Here is a 14,480-nt window from a genome sequence, read left to right as displayed (position 1 = left end):
AAGCCATTTTGAGTTTATTTTTGTGTACAGCGATAGGAAGTGCCCTGATTTCATTCTTCTACACATAACTGTCCAGTTTTCCCAGCACCACTTATTGACAAGACCGTCCCTTCTCCATCGTATATTCTTGCCATCTTTGTCAAAGATAAGGTGCCTATAGGTGCGTGGGCTTTACCTCTGGGCTTTCTGTCTTGTTCCATTGGTCTATATTTCTGTTTTTGTGCCAGTACCATACTGTCTTGATGACTATATGTATGTATTCTTTTCATTTTCTTTTTTCATCATGGTTTATTACAGGACATTGAATACAGTCCCCTGTGGTATACAGTAGGACCTTGCTGTTCGCCTAGGAAGCCCACACATGGGCACAGCAGTCACTTAAGTGGGTCAGGAAAAGCTGGGCCCAGGAGAGGACTCAAGCCTGGACATAGCTCCCTGGCAGGCCCAAGCCAGATCGCTGATCGCAGCTCTAGGCATACCCATGCAGGCACAGGGTGGCTGCTGGAAGCTGGGCAGCTCAGGCCAAGAGTTTCAGTTTCCTCACATGGAGAAGGAAAGTAAGGATGCCAAAGGTGGGCATCTTGCTTCCCAGAGAGTTCCAGCATATGGTACTGACTTCAGCTTGACTGGTACCTGAGATTCCCTCACTGAGGTCCCCCCTCCACACCCACACAATGACCCCCATCCCCAGCACAGCACCCACTGCCATGTTCAGCCCTGCAGGCCAGCCACACCAGCCACAGCTCTCGCCTGGTCAGGCCCAGATGAAAGACTCCAGGCTCCGAAGGGCCAATTGGACTTTGAGTGGGGCCAGGTGGAGGGCTAGTTGGCATTCCTGGCACTGCAGGACAGCCACGGACACGGGTCCCAGGATGCCACTTCACCTGGGCTCCATACCCTCACTCAGAACCCGGTGGCCCCAACCACTTTCAGGGAGCTTCTCGGCCAGGCTTCCCAAGATGGTCATGTTGTTGTGCCTCGCCTCTGCCCAGTGTCTGTCAACCCATTTTTCAATTTGGTTTCCGGGCTTCATTGTGCCAGAAAATGGAGGCACAGTGCAGTGTCTGATTTTGAGGAAGGGGATCAACTTCCGGTGGAGAAGGCCAGTCAGGTGCCTGTCTCACCCGCCACGCCGGCCACAGAGCGCCTGAGAGGCTGCCTCCTACCTGCACAGGTGTGCTGGTATCCCTGAGTACCTGGGGACACCCCAAAGTGCCCAAGGCTTCAGGTGCTACAACCTGAACCCCTTTGGTTGGGGGTATGAAGGGAATAGAAACAGAGGCCAAGAGTACTGCAAGGCTGATGCCCCAAGGACAGTTTGTGTGGTCGAGAAATGTGGGCATGTTCACTGTTAGGATTTGCTGAGCTATGAACTTGGGCTGAAGTTTGCACATGTCTGCTTGAGATAAACTAAACTGTCCGCTCTGTGCAAGACTTCCTTCCAGGTTTCTCTGATCAGGGGGCAGAAGGGTTTGGAACCAGCTTGTCTGTACCCCTGAAGCCTAAGGCCCCGTGCTCCCCTCATTCCCTTGTCCAGGGTCAGGAGCACCTGCTGCAGATGCCTGGAGAGAAGGTGGGTTATCCTTCCTAAGGGGCTCCATAAAAAGTTTTCCTAGTGAGACCTCACTGCCCACTCTGCTCCACCGCAGTGTCCAGACAACTGTCTCAGAGGGCCTGCAAACCCTCCGAACAGCAACAGGAATCCTGTGTTTACAATCATGTTAACTGCTCTGGAAACATCGCCAACAATCATGTTGTCGGATGACCAGCACAATTCAGCTTTTAAAGAGGGTGTGTGTTCATGGAGAATGCTGCCCATAAGAAGCATAAAGGGATGCCAGGATGCCTGGGAGAATCACAGGGGCACGAGACATGGACACCACCCCAACCAGATGGTCAAACTTCTTACTCTGGATGTACAGCCATTGTGATTCTCCTGACAGGTGACATCTCCCACATGGTTTTCCTGCCAAGGGCATTTAGCCAGGATCTAAACATGAGCAAACAGACAGAACACGCTGAAAGACCACCAATAAAGCTGCCAGCTGGGGCATTTAAAAAAAAATCAGTGTTACGGCAACCCACTCCAGTATTCATGCCTGGAAAATCCCATGGACCAAGGAGCCTGGTGGGCTACAATCTATGGGGTCGCAAAGAGTCGGACACGACTGAGCGACTTCTGTGTTTTTGAAGCTCAAAGGGATATGGGCCACTGAAACAGATATAAACCAGGGCAGAATTTCTTAAAGAAGTAACAGATTAGTTAGTTACAACATCAAGACAAATAGAATTGAAAGAGAGATGCTACCAAGAGTTGGGCAGTACTGCTTAAATAATGCTCAAGAGTTTCTATTCTTAAATTGTTTCCTCTTGAGAGAAGATGAGCAGCACTGGGCCCACTCAACTCTGCCTTTTTTTGTTCCCCACTTTGGTTATGTGTTGTTACTTTCGGAATTGCACTTTTTTCACCTTGTCATAGTAGCTGCCAAAGTGTGTTTTTATAAACATGGGGTTCTAGAGCGCTGGCTTCCTGGGGCAGAGGAAAGAAAGAAATGCGTGTTGTACAAAATAAGTACGTTCATATGTTTAATAAAATAGTTCTATTATTGAAAAAAAAATCAGTGTTATGAAATATATTTAAAAGAGAGAGAGAGACTATTCTAGAATAAAGGAAAGTGAAAAACATGACGGCCAAATGCAATGTACAATTCCAATTAAATCCTGGCACAAAAACTTTAAATGCTATAAGATGTATTTCCAGGACAGGTGGGGAAAACTGAAAGACTATGTATTATATGCTTAGTCGCTCAGTCTTGTCCAACTCTTCACGACCCCATGGACTGTAGCCCATCAGGCTCCTCTGTCCATGGGGATTCTCCAGGAAAGAATAGAGTGGGTTGCCATTTCCTCCTCCAGGCGATCTTCCCAACCCAGGGATCAAACCCAGGTCTCCCTCATTGCAGGTGGATTCTTTACCGACTGAGCCACCAGGGAAGCCCATGACTGTGTATTAGGTGATCATTCTTCAATTTCCCAAGTGTGGCCACTGAGTTCAGGTTCTGCAGGAGAATGGCCTCCCTCTTAGGTGTCCATGGAAGTATCTAGTGGAGAATTGTCACATTGCCAGAATTAATGTTATTATTAATTATCAATGGAGGAGGAGAAACAGCATGGACAGGGCAAAATATTAATAATTCTTGAATCTGGGTGAAAGACATATGAGTGTTCATTGTGCTATTTTGAAACTCGTCTGTAAATCTGAAACTTTTCTAAGTGGAAAGTTGGGGGAAATACACAAAAGACTGTACTTATAATTGTCTCTCTGTGTCACAAGGGATAGGTTCTAGGACTACCCCCAGTCACACCACCAGGATACCAAAATCCACTGATATCCATGTCCCTTGTATAAAACGGCATAATATTATGCACATCCTCTCGTACACTTTATTTTATTTTTATTTATTTATTGGCCACACCTTATGGCTTTCAGGATTTAATTCCCCAACCAGGGACTGAACCCAGGGACACGAGAGTGGAAGTGCCATGTTCTAATCAGTTGACCACCAGGTAATTCCTCTCCTCAATACTTTGAATCATCTCTAGGTAACTTATAATACCTAATAGAAAGTCAATATTCAGGCAACTGAACCCAGGTGATAGAATAGTAGGCAAATTAATTACACTTTTCATGTGTTGATTGGGCCTGAACAAAAACTACTTTCACGGTCAAATTTTTTTTTTCCTTTTCAAAAACATTTCATATATTTTTAATATTTTATTTTATTTTAATACTTATTTATTTGGCTGTGCTGCCCTAGGTCTGGTTGTGGCACGTGAACTCTTGGCTGTGGTGTGTGGGATCTAGTTCCCCAACCAGGTATCAAACCTGGGCCCCTACATTGAGGAGGCCACAGAGTCTTAGCCACTGGACCACCAAGGAAGTCCCTATTGTTAATATTTTAGGCTAAAAATGGGAGAGTTGAGTTTTTCCTAGGATTTTACATGACTAGGAGGATCAAGTAAAAGTTCCATTATAATCCCCACAAATAAAAGCTAAAACTCAGCCCCCAGGTCAGGGTGAACAGAATGAGGGTGGGCACCTTCGGGAGGAGGGTCTCCACTCCCCTTCCCCGCCACCTCCCAGGAATCAGAGCTGAGTGCTGGCTGAGGGACAAGGACAATGGGGTCCTGACACCATCCCAGCTCTGAACCAAGCCCCGCGGGCCTCCCGGATAGACTGCTGCCTCAGAGTGGCTGCTGCCCTCTTCTCTCTGTGCCCCTCCCCCAGCACTGCTGCCCGAGGCTGCTCGAGCTGGGGCGCCTGGTCCCTTCTGCTCTTTTCCCTCCGCCTCTCCCCCGGCAACGCAGCTGACTGACCGACAGAAGCAGGTGCTTCAGAGGCGGAGGCGGTGCCAGCGGCCAAGGGGTTAATGGCTGGGGCTTGGCGGGACGCAAGGGTCAGATGTCGCTCTGGGATGGGGACAGGCACTCAGGCTGCTATTCCGGGGCTCTGATCCCGGTCGCCTATTTATAGCGCTGGGGGGGCCTCGGCCCCCCCACATACACACAGGCGGCAGAGAGGCTGCTCTGCTGCAATGTCACCGGCGGCGTCACCGCCACTGCAGGCTGCCGGCACCTGCCACTGCCGCAGGAGACGGAGCCGAGAGAGACCCCACGGTTTACGGGCACTGTGTGAGGCGAGGACGCGGCCGGCCATATGGGCAGCACCATGGAGCCCCCCGGGGGCGGCTACCTGCACCTGGGTGCCGTGACATCTCCCGTGGGCACAGCCCGTGTGCTGCAGCTGGTCTTTGGCTGCACCACCTTCAGCCTGGTGGCCCACAGGGGTGGCTTCTCGGGCGTTCAGGGCACCTTCTGCGTGGCGGCCTGGGGTTTCTGCTTTGCGCTCTCCCTCCTGGTGGTGGCCTGCGAGTTCACCCGGCTACACGGCTGTCTGCGCCTGTCCTGGGGAAACTTCACAGCGGCCTTCGCCATGTTCGCCACGCTGCTGTCCGCTACAGCGGCGGTCATCTACCCACTGTACTTCACCCGGCTGGAGTGTCCGCCTGAGCCCGAGGGCTGCACGGCCAGGAACTTCCGCCTGGCAGCCAGCGTCTTCGCCGGGCTCCTCTTCTTGGCCTACGCTACGGAGGTGGCCCTGACCCGGGCCCGGCCAGGCCAGGTGGCCAGCTACATGGCCACAGTGTCAGGCCTCCTCAAGATCGTCCAGGCCTTCGTGGCCTGCATCATATTTGGGGCGCTGGTCCATGACAGCCGCTATGGGCGCTACGTGGCTACCCAATGGTGTGTGGCCGTCTACAGCCTTTGCTTCCTGGCCACAGTGGTGGTGGTGATCCTGAGTGTGCTGGGTCACACGGGGGGCCTGGGCTGCCCCTTCGACCGTGTGGTTGTGGTATACACCTTCCTGGCCGTGCTCCTCTACCTCAGCGCTGCAGTGATCTGGCCCGTCTTCTGCTTCGACCCCAAGTACGGTGAGCCTGGGCGGCCCCCCGACTGCCCGAGGGGCAGCTGCCCCTGGGACAGCCAGCTGGTGGTGGCCACCTTCACTTACGTCAACCTGCTCCTCTACATCGCCGACCTGGCCTACTCCCAGAGGATCCGCTTCGTGCCCACCTTCTAGCATAACAGGTGGCAGTAGCCCACCCATCTCTGCTCTCCAGGGGCTCAGGCATCATGAGAGGACCCAGGTGAACCCAGACCCATGAGGACGAATTGGAGGGAGGCGGCCAAGAGAGTCATGCCTGGGCTTCTGGCAGTGCTCAGCGGTGCAGCTCAGGGAGGCACAGAGAGGGGACAGAGGGGCAGGAAGCCATGAACAGGTCACGGGGGAGGAGTCTCACCAGGCAACTCCCACTCTATCTCTCTGTCTCTCTCTCGTTCTCTCTCTCTCTTTCCATCTCTCTCCATTTCCTGGCACACCCTCCCTCAGTGCTGGCCCCTGTAACACATGAGAAGCCTTTGAAGCAGGCACTCTTGTGACCCACTATGCGGATGGGGACCTTGAGACCAGGATTACAAAGTTAACCCAAAAGCAGTGTCTGGAGACCACATCTAGGTTGAGTCACCTAAGTAGAGTTGAAAAGCGACAATTCCCAGAGGTGTGGGAAGGGGTCAGAAGGGAACCCAGGAGAGGGCCAGAACCAGGTCAGCGGAGGAGCGTGGGAAGCCAGTGCTTCCTCTGGCCTTGGAGGGGGCAGTTTCTGGAACCCTGGAAAGATCCAGGCAGATACCCTCCTGCTGGGGTATCTGTGCCCGAATGAGGAGAGGAGCCAGGAACTAGGACCCCGCCTTGCCCACCTCTGGTGGCCACAGCCTCGGAAGCCGAGCAAGGACTCTAGAGTGGTCGCATAGGGCAGCCTCAGCAAGCTAGAGAACGCAGGCTTGGAGGGGCCCATAGCAGCCAGCAACACTGCTAAGGGCACAGCACACTAGGAAGACACTGGGTTCTCACCCACCAGGGAGCCACCGCTGAGCCCCCAGCATCTACCCCGATGTAGCAGCTCCTGCCGTACCTGCCAAGGACCCGGGGGGGCTGGCCTGGGGCAGCCCTGATCCAGAGGAGGACCAGCTTGGGGCAGCCACTGAGACACGAACCTGTGTACCAGGCACCCCCTGGTGCTCACAGACCAACGACCTCCACTCAAGAGTTCCTTTGCCTGGTAGCTGACCACAAGGGCCTGCTGGGGCCACTGCTCTCCACACTCCAGCCAGCTTCTCCCACTCAAGGGCCCAGATTGGGCCAGCTTGGAGCAGACCACTAGCTGCCCAAGCACAGTAGCCGCTCAGCCCATAGCCTGGCCCAGGGCCTTGAGCAGGAAATAAACACCAACGCTGATTTGCACTGAGTAGTTTCTGCTAAGGGGGTGGTGGCCACCTGCACCTCTTGGGCCATCTGCCACAATGTTCCCAGAGAAGAGCCTAGACTAGACCTGGCTGAGTAAGGAGGCAGCCGTGGCGGGGGAGGGGGGTGCTGGTATACTGGGTGTGTGGGGGGGCAGCCTCCCCAGGAAGTAGTGGGTGACAGCAAGGGGAAGATGGGGGTGGGGAGTTAGCACCCCCACCACCACTGCGGTTCCCAGGGGTCCTGGGCATGGCAGTGGGCAGAGGGGCCACTACACTCGTGGTAGCAGAGCCCAAGCAGCTTTTAGGCACAGGGTCCGAGGGCTCCCTGTGCTGGCACCATGCACAGTAAGAGAGACATGGCCTGTCTGCCCACTGGGGAGGGCACACGCACAGGGGTCCTTCACCTGCAGAGGCCCGAGTTCAGCAGCAGATCCAGGAGGGGGCAGGAGCCCCTGTGTCCCGAGGTGTCCTGACAGCTCTGCTGACTAAGGAGGGTGGGGGTTGGAAGCATGTTACTAGGTGACAAAGGCGCCTACGGGCCACACCCTTCTCAGCCCACAGGGAGGCCTTAACAGTTTTCCTTCCTTTTCTAATCCAGTTTCTGAAATGAGTTTTCTGTCACACGTCCCCAGTTTGTTCACTGCCCTGTGATCTTCTGCCCCCAAAGGTCCATCCACTCTAAATTTCAAAGGTCCTGAGCGGAGAGACAGAGGGGGAGGAGAGGGGTTCCAGGGCTCAAGATAAGCGTAGCAGATGTCCTCTGTCTCCCAGGAGGCTGCACTGGGAAATGTCCTCATGATATTCACTCCTTGGATCAGAGGACTCTTTCTTTTTGGAGAAAGGAGTTATTTGTTGTTGTCACGCGAAAAACAATACTTTTTAAAGGATGGACTCTGTTCTCTGATGATATGTGCGCGGTGGGTGCTAAGTCGTTTCAGTCACGTCTGACTCTTTGCAACCCCATGGACTGTAGCCCACCAGGCTCCTCTAGCCATAGAATTCTCCAGGCAAGAATACTGGAGGGGGTTGCCAGGCCTTCCTCCAGGGGATCTTCCATACCCAGGATGGAACCTGGGTCGCTTGCATTGCAGGCACATTCTTTCCCCACTGAGCCACCTGGGAGGCCCCCTCTCTAATAATATACAGTCAAAACACGGTAGGATCCCCGGCTTTACATCTATGCGTTTGAGTCTGGGCCACTCCCTGAGCAATCCATTTTGGACCGGAACTTACAACAGCTCCTCCCTCAGAGGGCGAGGACTGAACGCCACAATAAACACAAGGAAGCCTGAACATCTGCTGTGTACACGAGCTCACTGCACAGTGGTCTGGTGGTGTCGGTGTTGGTCATTATTATGTCAAGAACTCACAGCCCTGCTTTCTGGGGCTGCTGCTGCTGCTGCTGCTGCTAAGTCGCTTCAGTAGTGTCCGACTCTGTGCGACCCCATAGACGGCAGCCCACCAGGCTCTGCCATCCCTCGGATTCTCCAGGCAAGAACACTGGAGTGGGTTGCCATTTCTTTCTCCAATGCATGAAAGTGAAGTCGCTCAGTCGTGTCCAAGTCTTCGCTTTCTGGGGCACAAACATCCAAATACACTGAAATTACATTTCAGAACAGCTTGTCATCATTTAAGATACAGAACCAAAAAAAAAAAAGCAGGGGAGGGGATGGGTTGTTAATGAGAATCGCTTCTTACTTTTGCTCTTAACTTTGCTGCTGACTGGGACTCCAGACTATTCTGAACCCCAAAAGCAGGCTCAGTTCAAATGAGCCCTGAGCATGTCCTTCACAAAGATAGCTAGAGATCTTTTGAGAATCTTTTGAGAATCCAGGGCCAAAAGATTTCGTGGACCCTGCAGACAAGATGTCAAGAGACATGGGGTGCTCTGTGGGAACTTGGGCCATTAGGAGGTCATCTTCCTCTGTCTACTGGTTGACCACTACCTACCCCGAGAGCCTGTTTGGGGAGGGTCACGGTGGTAATAGGCCAGTGACCCCCAGGGCCATGTAGTTTTAAAAGGGCGCCTGAGCCTGAGACTAACAGAGGGGAAACTAGTGGGTAAGGAAGGGGTACAGATCTCAGGGGGAGGGACCTGGATTTCCCAGGTGCCTCCCAGTTTTGAGATTCTGAGAAAGCCCAGAGCTGTCTCTCCAGTTTCCACACCTCCGGATATAATTAAAAAAAAAAAATTTAAGTGACAAAATACAGTATCAAAATAGTGTTTTACCTTAAATGCTATTTGATAAATTGTTTTCAATCCCCCGTTCCCGAAAATAAAGCAAGAAGCCTAGCAAGTAATTAAAAAAAAAAAAAAAGCATTACAAGAAAGAAAGGAAAAAATCCTAGCTAGTTGTACTCTTCCATACTCGATGATCAAGTTAATAACATGTCTGGACTCAGCGAGCAAGAGCCGCGTCCGTGTTCAAACTACAGGGCCCCACGAGGGGAGCCGAAGCCCAGGGCCGCTCTTTGAGAACCCGGCTGCTGCCGCCCCTCCCCCGCCGCTCTCGGTCCTCAAGCGCGGTCCGGGTTCGGGTGGGTAAGGGTCCAGAGCCCGGGCTGGGGGTAGCGGGGTGCGGGTTCTCAAGCGCGGGGTCGACAGGGCCTAGGGGGCGGGGGCGGGGGGGCCGGGGCGAGCGGATGATGCAACGGCCCCTCGGCACCTCCCGCGCCGCTGGATTGGCCGGCTCCAGGGCGGCCGCGCCGCGGATTGGCTGGGGCGGCGGAGGTGGGGCCCCCGGGAGTGGGTGCCGCGTGGCGGGCGCGGCGGTGCAGACTGGGGGCGACACGTACCGGGTAACTGGGTTATCGGGGTCCAGGCTGAAGTCGGGCTTGGGCGGGCGGTGGTACTGCGGGAGGGAAATGTGGGTCCGTGCCCTCGCCTTCGGCCTGGAGTGGGCTCGGACCTGGGGAGGTGTGGGCGTGGGGAGGGGATTCGGGCGTGGGTGCGTCGGGGCGCAGATGATTCGTCTCCCCACCCCAAGCAGCTGCCGACCTCTTCCGGAGGCGGGCGCGCCTCTCCCTGCTCCCTGTGTCCGGGACCCTCGGGAACCGATCGGGAAGCCGCGGTGGGCGGGGCACCGGAGTAGGGGAGAGTTAGACCGGCTGAGATAGGGCGGGTGCGGGGGGACTCCCGGTGGCGGTGGAGTGACCAGAGCTGGCACTGTCTGCCTAACTTCTTGGGCTGGATTCTGCCCCATCGTCCCGCCTTGTTCTTGCAGAGCCGGTGCCAGCTGAGAGGGCGGTGGGCGCAGACCTCCAGACACTATGAGCGTGGGCTTCATCGGGGCTGGCCAGTTGGCCTTTGCGCTGGCCAAGGGCTTCACAGCAGCAGGTAGGCTCTACGGCTAGGAAAGGACAAACGTTAAGAGGGTGGGTGGTTACCCTTCTCCAGGCTGGGAGTGAGTCGGGATAATATGCCTCCTTTGAGCCCTGTGGGAAACGGTAGTCTTGGGAAGTTTGGAGTAAGGTGGTGGTTGCTGTTTTACCCTGGGGTGGGGGGATTTCTGTTCTTCCTGGGATGTGGGGGAGGGATGCCAGGCCTGGCCTTGAGGGAGGGACTCTTGACTCCTGCAGGTGTTGTTGCTGCCCACAAGATAATGGCCAGTTCTCCAGACATGGACCTGGCCACCGTTTCTGCCCTCAGGGTAGGTGCAGGGTTGGAGGGTGACTGGGAGGCTGTCCCTCTGGAGGTTGGTCAGTATTTCTGGAAGCCAGTGTGTGACAGCCTTGACCCTGGAAGACTAGGAGTAGGGGCCCCAGTGGGCGGCACCATGCCACAGTCCCCCACACCAATGAGAAGAGGGTCCCTGGACAAGACTATCTTAAGACTCTGCCTCTTGGACTACAGATGGCTTCCCTCCCTCAGCTCTTGGGACCTTCGTCGGGCACATGTGCAGCTGGTGGGGAAAGGGTGCTGGTCAGGAATGCGGTTCCCTTAGTGGAGCCCCCACAAGGGGTCACAGTCACAGTGTGGGGGCCAGGACAGACATCCAAGGGCTGAACACAGCTTCAGTTTGCCATAGCTGAGTGATGGCTCCAAGGGTGCTGGCAGGTTCCCAGCTAAAGACTACTATCTACAGCACTACTCACACCTGGAGGGCACGGGGCAGGGGTCTAGGGGCTGCAGACCCAGGTGGGCTGGGCCTGGACTGCGGGCAGTTTCCCTTTTCCGCCCACAAAAGGGTTACCTTTCAGAGCAGAATGCTTCCTCCGCCTTGGGGTGGGAGTGGCAGTTAGAGAATGTCAGCGCCCCATGCCCTGAGCCGCTAGCCCTGCCATGCTGACATTCCCAGAATCCTCTATGATGAGGGGCTTTGTGAGGGGCTTTTGGCCTGGGGGGGACACTGGGGGGGCAGCCAGCCACGAATCACAGGCTGAGCCTGCCTGGGCGCTCCCTGCAGAAGATGGGGGTGAACCTCACGCACCACAACAAGGAGACCGTGCAGCACAGCGACGTGCTCTTCCTGGCCGTGAAGCCACACATCATCCCCTTCATCCTGGATGAGATTGCCGCCAACATTGAGGCTCGGCACATCGTGGTATCCTGTGCAGCCGGTGTCACCATCAGCTCCATCGAGAAGGTGGGCATTGCGGCTCAAGGCTGGCTTGAGGGTTTGGAGATGGGGCAGATGTGTGCGCTGCAGGGGGCTCAGGAGTCCTAGCCTGCTCCACACCTGGGGTCCCCCACCTGTGAAGTGGGTGCATTGGTGCAGCCTGTAGAGCTCAGGAAGTGTTCGGTTGGGTGAGCTGGGTGAGAACATTCACACCCACATCCAGCACAGCCCGCAGGGCAAGGGGCCAGGATGGACACACAGCTGGTTTCTCCTCCAGAAGCTGACGGCATTCCAGCCAGCTCCCAAAGTCATCCGCTGCATGACCAACACGCCGGTCGTGGTGCGGGAAGGGGCCACAGTGTATGCCACAGGCACCCACGCCCAGGTGGAGGACGGGAGGCTCCTGGAGCAGCTCATGAGCAGCGTGGGCTTCTGCACGGAGGTGGAGGAGGACCTGATTGATGCCGTCACGGGGCTCAGTGGCAGTGGCCCAGCCTATGTGAGAACTGGGGAGGGGCAGGGGCAAGTAGGCGGTTCCCAGGACCTCAGGGCATGTCTCCCCATCTTCCACGCTCCTCCTTGCTCTGGACTCCTGCGGGCAGAGCTACTGCAGACCCATCGCACACAGTGGTTCCCAACTACTGCCCACCAACTCGGTCATTCACACAGCAGCTGTTTATAGAGCTCTGGCCGGGCAGTGGGTAGGGCACGGGGAGCCATGAGGTTCCCTGGGGTTGTTGTCCTAAGCAGTGCCTGGAGGAAAATGAGAATGGGCCTGGGACAGTGGCTTAAACGCTTTCTCCCTGCAGGCATTCACAGCCCTGGACGCACTGGCTGATGGAGGTGTGAAGATGGGACTTCCAAGACGCCTGGCAGTCCGCCTCGGGGCCCAGGCTTTGCTGGTTAGTGTTTTTTCTGACCCTCTGGTGGGGGCCACTCCTTGCCAGGACCAAGACTGGTGCATTGGGGCGGATGGGTGGAGAGTCAGTGGGTGTGGCTGGGATGGGGTGGGGGCAGTACCTTCACAACCTTCAGCCCCTCTGTCTGGCTTTAGGGGGCTGCCAAGATGCTACTGGACTCTGAACAGCACCCAGGCCAACTCAAGGACAACGTCTGCTCACCAGGCGGGGCCACGATCCACGCCTTGCACGTGCTGGAGAGCGGGGGCTTTCGCTCGCTGCTCATCAAGGCCGTGGAGGCCTCCTGCACCCGCACACGGTGGGCCTCAGCCACTGCCCACCCACTCTGTCACTGGCTCAGCAGATGGTTATCGAGCTTTGACCTGGCAGTGGGCAGGGCACGGGGAGCCCTGGGGTTGCAGTGTACAGCATCCCTCACCATCCCCCATCATGCTGTGAGGAGGCGCTGCCTCCCAGGCCCAGGCTGTGCTCCTCATTGTTTCATCACTTGTGGCCTTTTGACCGGGGTGGTCATCCAAGCCAGGGAGGCAGGCCAGAAGGAAATCTCTGTGGGGCTGATGATACCACCTTCCTCTTGGCCTTGCGGGGAGAGTGAGAGATGCGCGGGAGGTACTGGCACAACGTCAGCGCAGTCAGTGAAAGCTGAAAGAGCAGGGGACAGACACGGTGTGGCATCTTGGCTCAGAGTCCCTGTTGCAAGTTCAGGACTGCAGGATGGACAGGCCTGTTTCTCAGCATCCTGCCTGCCCTCCAGTCCAAGCCCCCAGGCTTCTCTACCACTGTCTGACAGTGACGCTAGAACATAGCATTGCCCTCTGGGTGCCAGCCTGCAAAGGAGGCAGATGAGGCCCGTGTCCCGTGCTCAGGGCTGAGAGGGCTCCATGACTCAGGTGCTGCTGGTAGATTTGGTGACCCTGAGCTGACCTGAATGGGGTGAGCGGCAGATGGATGGCAGTGTAGGGGAGGGGTGGCTGGCAAAGGGCATTGCAGGGACAAAGGCCCTGAGGTAGGAGTGACAGCGCAGCAGCTCCCTGCTGGAAGCCATGGACTTCCTCCCACTTCCCTCTTGGGCCCCTGAGCTTGGAAGGAGGTGGGGCCCTGGATGCATCCCTCCTCACTGTCTCCCCAGAGAGCTGCAGTCCATGGCCGACCAGGAGAAGGTCTCACCAGCTGCCATCAAGAAAACCATCCTGGACAAGGTGAAACTAGACTCCCCTCCCAGCGCCTCACTGGCCCCTTCTGGCCACTCCAAGCTGCTGCCCCGCAGCATGGCCCCAGCAGGCAAGCAGGACTGAGGGGTCGAGCCTGCCTGTGGGCCACTCTCCGCCTTCTCCTGGGCTCACAGCTCTTGCGCTGGGAGTATCTAGCCCCAGGCTACACAGGGTGTCCTCACATTGATCCACACTGCCCATGGCTTGGTCCACTCGGATCCGCGAGTCATAGCCAGGGACGGGGCACATCACCTCCCAGTGGGAACCTCCATGGTCCCCCAAGCGTGTCCTGGTCCAAAACAAGGATTCTCTGGCCTCAGCCTCCTGATTCTTCCGTCCCCAAACCACGTCAGGACCACCTTCCTCCAAAGCTCAGGAGGCTTGAGGGGGCTTTACTTTCCCCCCTCAGCATTAGCTGGCTTCAGCTTGAGTACAAAGGTCAAGGCCCCACCCCTCCCCACCCTCACCACGAAGGCCCACCCAAAGAGAGCATCTGCCCTTTCCCCACTCACCTTTCCTCAGTGTGGGAAGGACCTGAGGGTCCCCGACATCCCGCAGAAGAGCCCATGGTTCTTGGCCAGCAGGACATTTGAGAAAAAGGTTCTTCAGTCAGTTGGACTTCTGAGGCCCCAACACTCACGCCATCATCTCCCTTTCCTAGCCTGACCCACAGACGCTGTCAGCTCTGTCTCTTAACTTTTTAGGTTAAATAAATTGGTTTCCAGCCCCAATGCCTGGACTTGCAACTTTGTCCCCTCGTGGGGAGGGAGGCTCCCACCTGTGCCGGAGGGTCATTGCTGTCCGGTATAACATTGAAGTCTGGCCCCCACATGCCCAGAGCCCTACATTCCAAGGCAGCCAGCCTGGCTGGTGGGGCTGAGCCTTCCAGTGAGCAGAGCGCAAGGGGGCTTCTGGGGAAAGTCACT

The 14,480-nt window shown here is 56.1% G+C and overlaps 2 protein-coding genes and 1 long non-coding RNA gene across 4 annotated transcripts; 2 read left to right on the top strand and 1 right to left on the bottom strand.

The window, feature by feature from the left end:
- Positions 1–4,577: 4,577 nt before the first annotated feature.
- MYADML2 (myeloid associated differentiation marker like 2) lies at positions 4,578–7,755 on the top strand. Its single transcript, XM_006064238.3, has one exon. The coding sequence runs from the start codon at positions 4,718–4,720 to the stop codon at positions 5,639–5,641; it is 924 nt and encodes a 307-aa protein (XP_006064300.1). The 5' UTR covers positions 4,578–4,717; the 3' UTR covers positions 5,642–7,755.
- Positions 7,756–8,164: 409 nt separating this feature from the next.
- On the bottom strand, positions 8,165–9,935 carry LOC123332544. The gene is made up of 2 exons (XR_006549350.1): positions 9,661–9,935; positions 8,165–8,461 (listed from the first exon to the last, which is right to left on the bottom strand). It is a non-coding gene; the product is annotated as an uncharacterized LOC123332544 (long non-coding RNA).
- On the top strand, positions 9,573–14,285 carry PYCR1 (pyrroline-5-carboxylate reductase 1). 2 transcript variants are annotated; one of them, XM_006064237.3, is made up of 8 exons: positions 9,574–9,663; positions 10,089–10,201; positions 10,444–10,514; positions 11,271–11,450; positions 11,701–11,922; positions 12,233–12,325; positions 12,478–12,641; positions 13,473–14,285. In XM_006064237.3, the coding sequence occupies exons 2-8, from the start codon at positions 10,135–10,137 to the stop codon at positions 13,636–13,638; spliced, it is 963 nt and encodes a 320-aa protein (XP_006064299.1). In that variant the 5' UTR covers positions 9,574–9,663; positions 10,089–10,134; the 3' UTR covers positions 13,639–14,285. The 2 variants fall into 2 exon arrangements, with proteins under 2 accessions (XP_044794632.1, XP_006064299.1); XM_044938697.1 differs by lacking the exon at positions 11,701–11,922 and having other exon boundaries at positions 9,573–9,663.
- The last annotated feature ends 195 nt before the right edge of the window (positions 14,286–14,480 follow it).

The sequence above is a fragment of the Bubalus bubalis genome, chromosome 3, assembly GCF_019923935.1.
Source record: "Bubalus bubalis isolate 160015118507 breed Murrah chromosome 3, NDDB_SH_1, whole genome shotgun sequence".
NCBI lineage: Eukaryota > Metazoa > Chordata > Mammalia > Artiodactyla > Bovidae > Bubalus > Bubalus bubalis.
Note: the sequence above shows the minus strand (reverse complement) of the source record. Positions and strands in the feature narration are given on the sequence as shown.

Bases quoted from the DNA above. Each gene is read 5' to 3' on its own strand.
- MYADML2 (XM_006064238.3), top strand. From the start codon at position 4,718: ATGGGCAGCACCATGGAGCCCCCCGGGGGCGGCTACCTGCACCTGGGT.
- PYCR1 (XM_006064237.3), top strand. From the start codon at position 10,135: ATGAGCGTGGGCTTCATCGGGGCTGGCCAGTTGGCCTTTGCGCTGGCC. The intron at 10,515-11,270 runs GTAGGTGCAGGG...CGCTCCCTGCAG, and splicing joins CCACCGTTTCTGCCCTCAGG to AAGATGGGGGTGAACCTCAC. The intron at 11,923-12,232 runs GTGAGAACTGGG...TTCTCCCTGCAG, and splicing joins GTGGCAGTGGCCCAGCCTAT to GCATTCACAGCCCTGGACGC.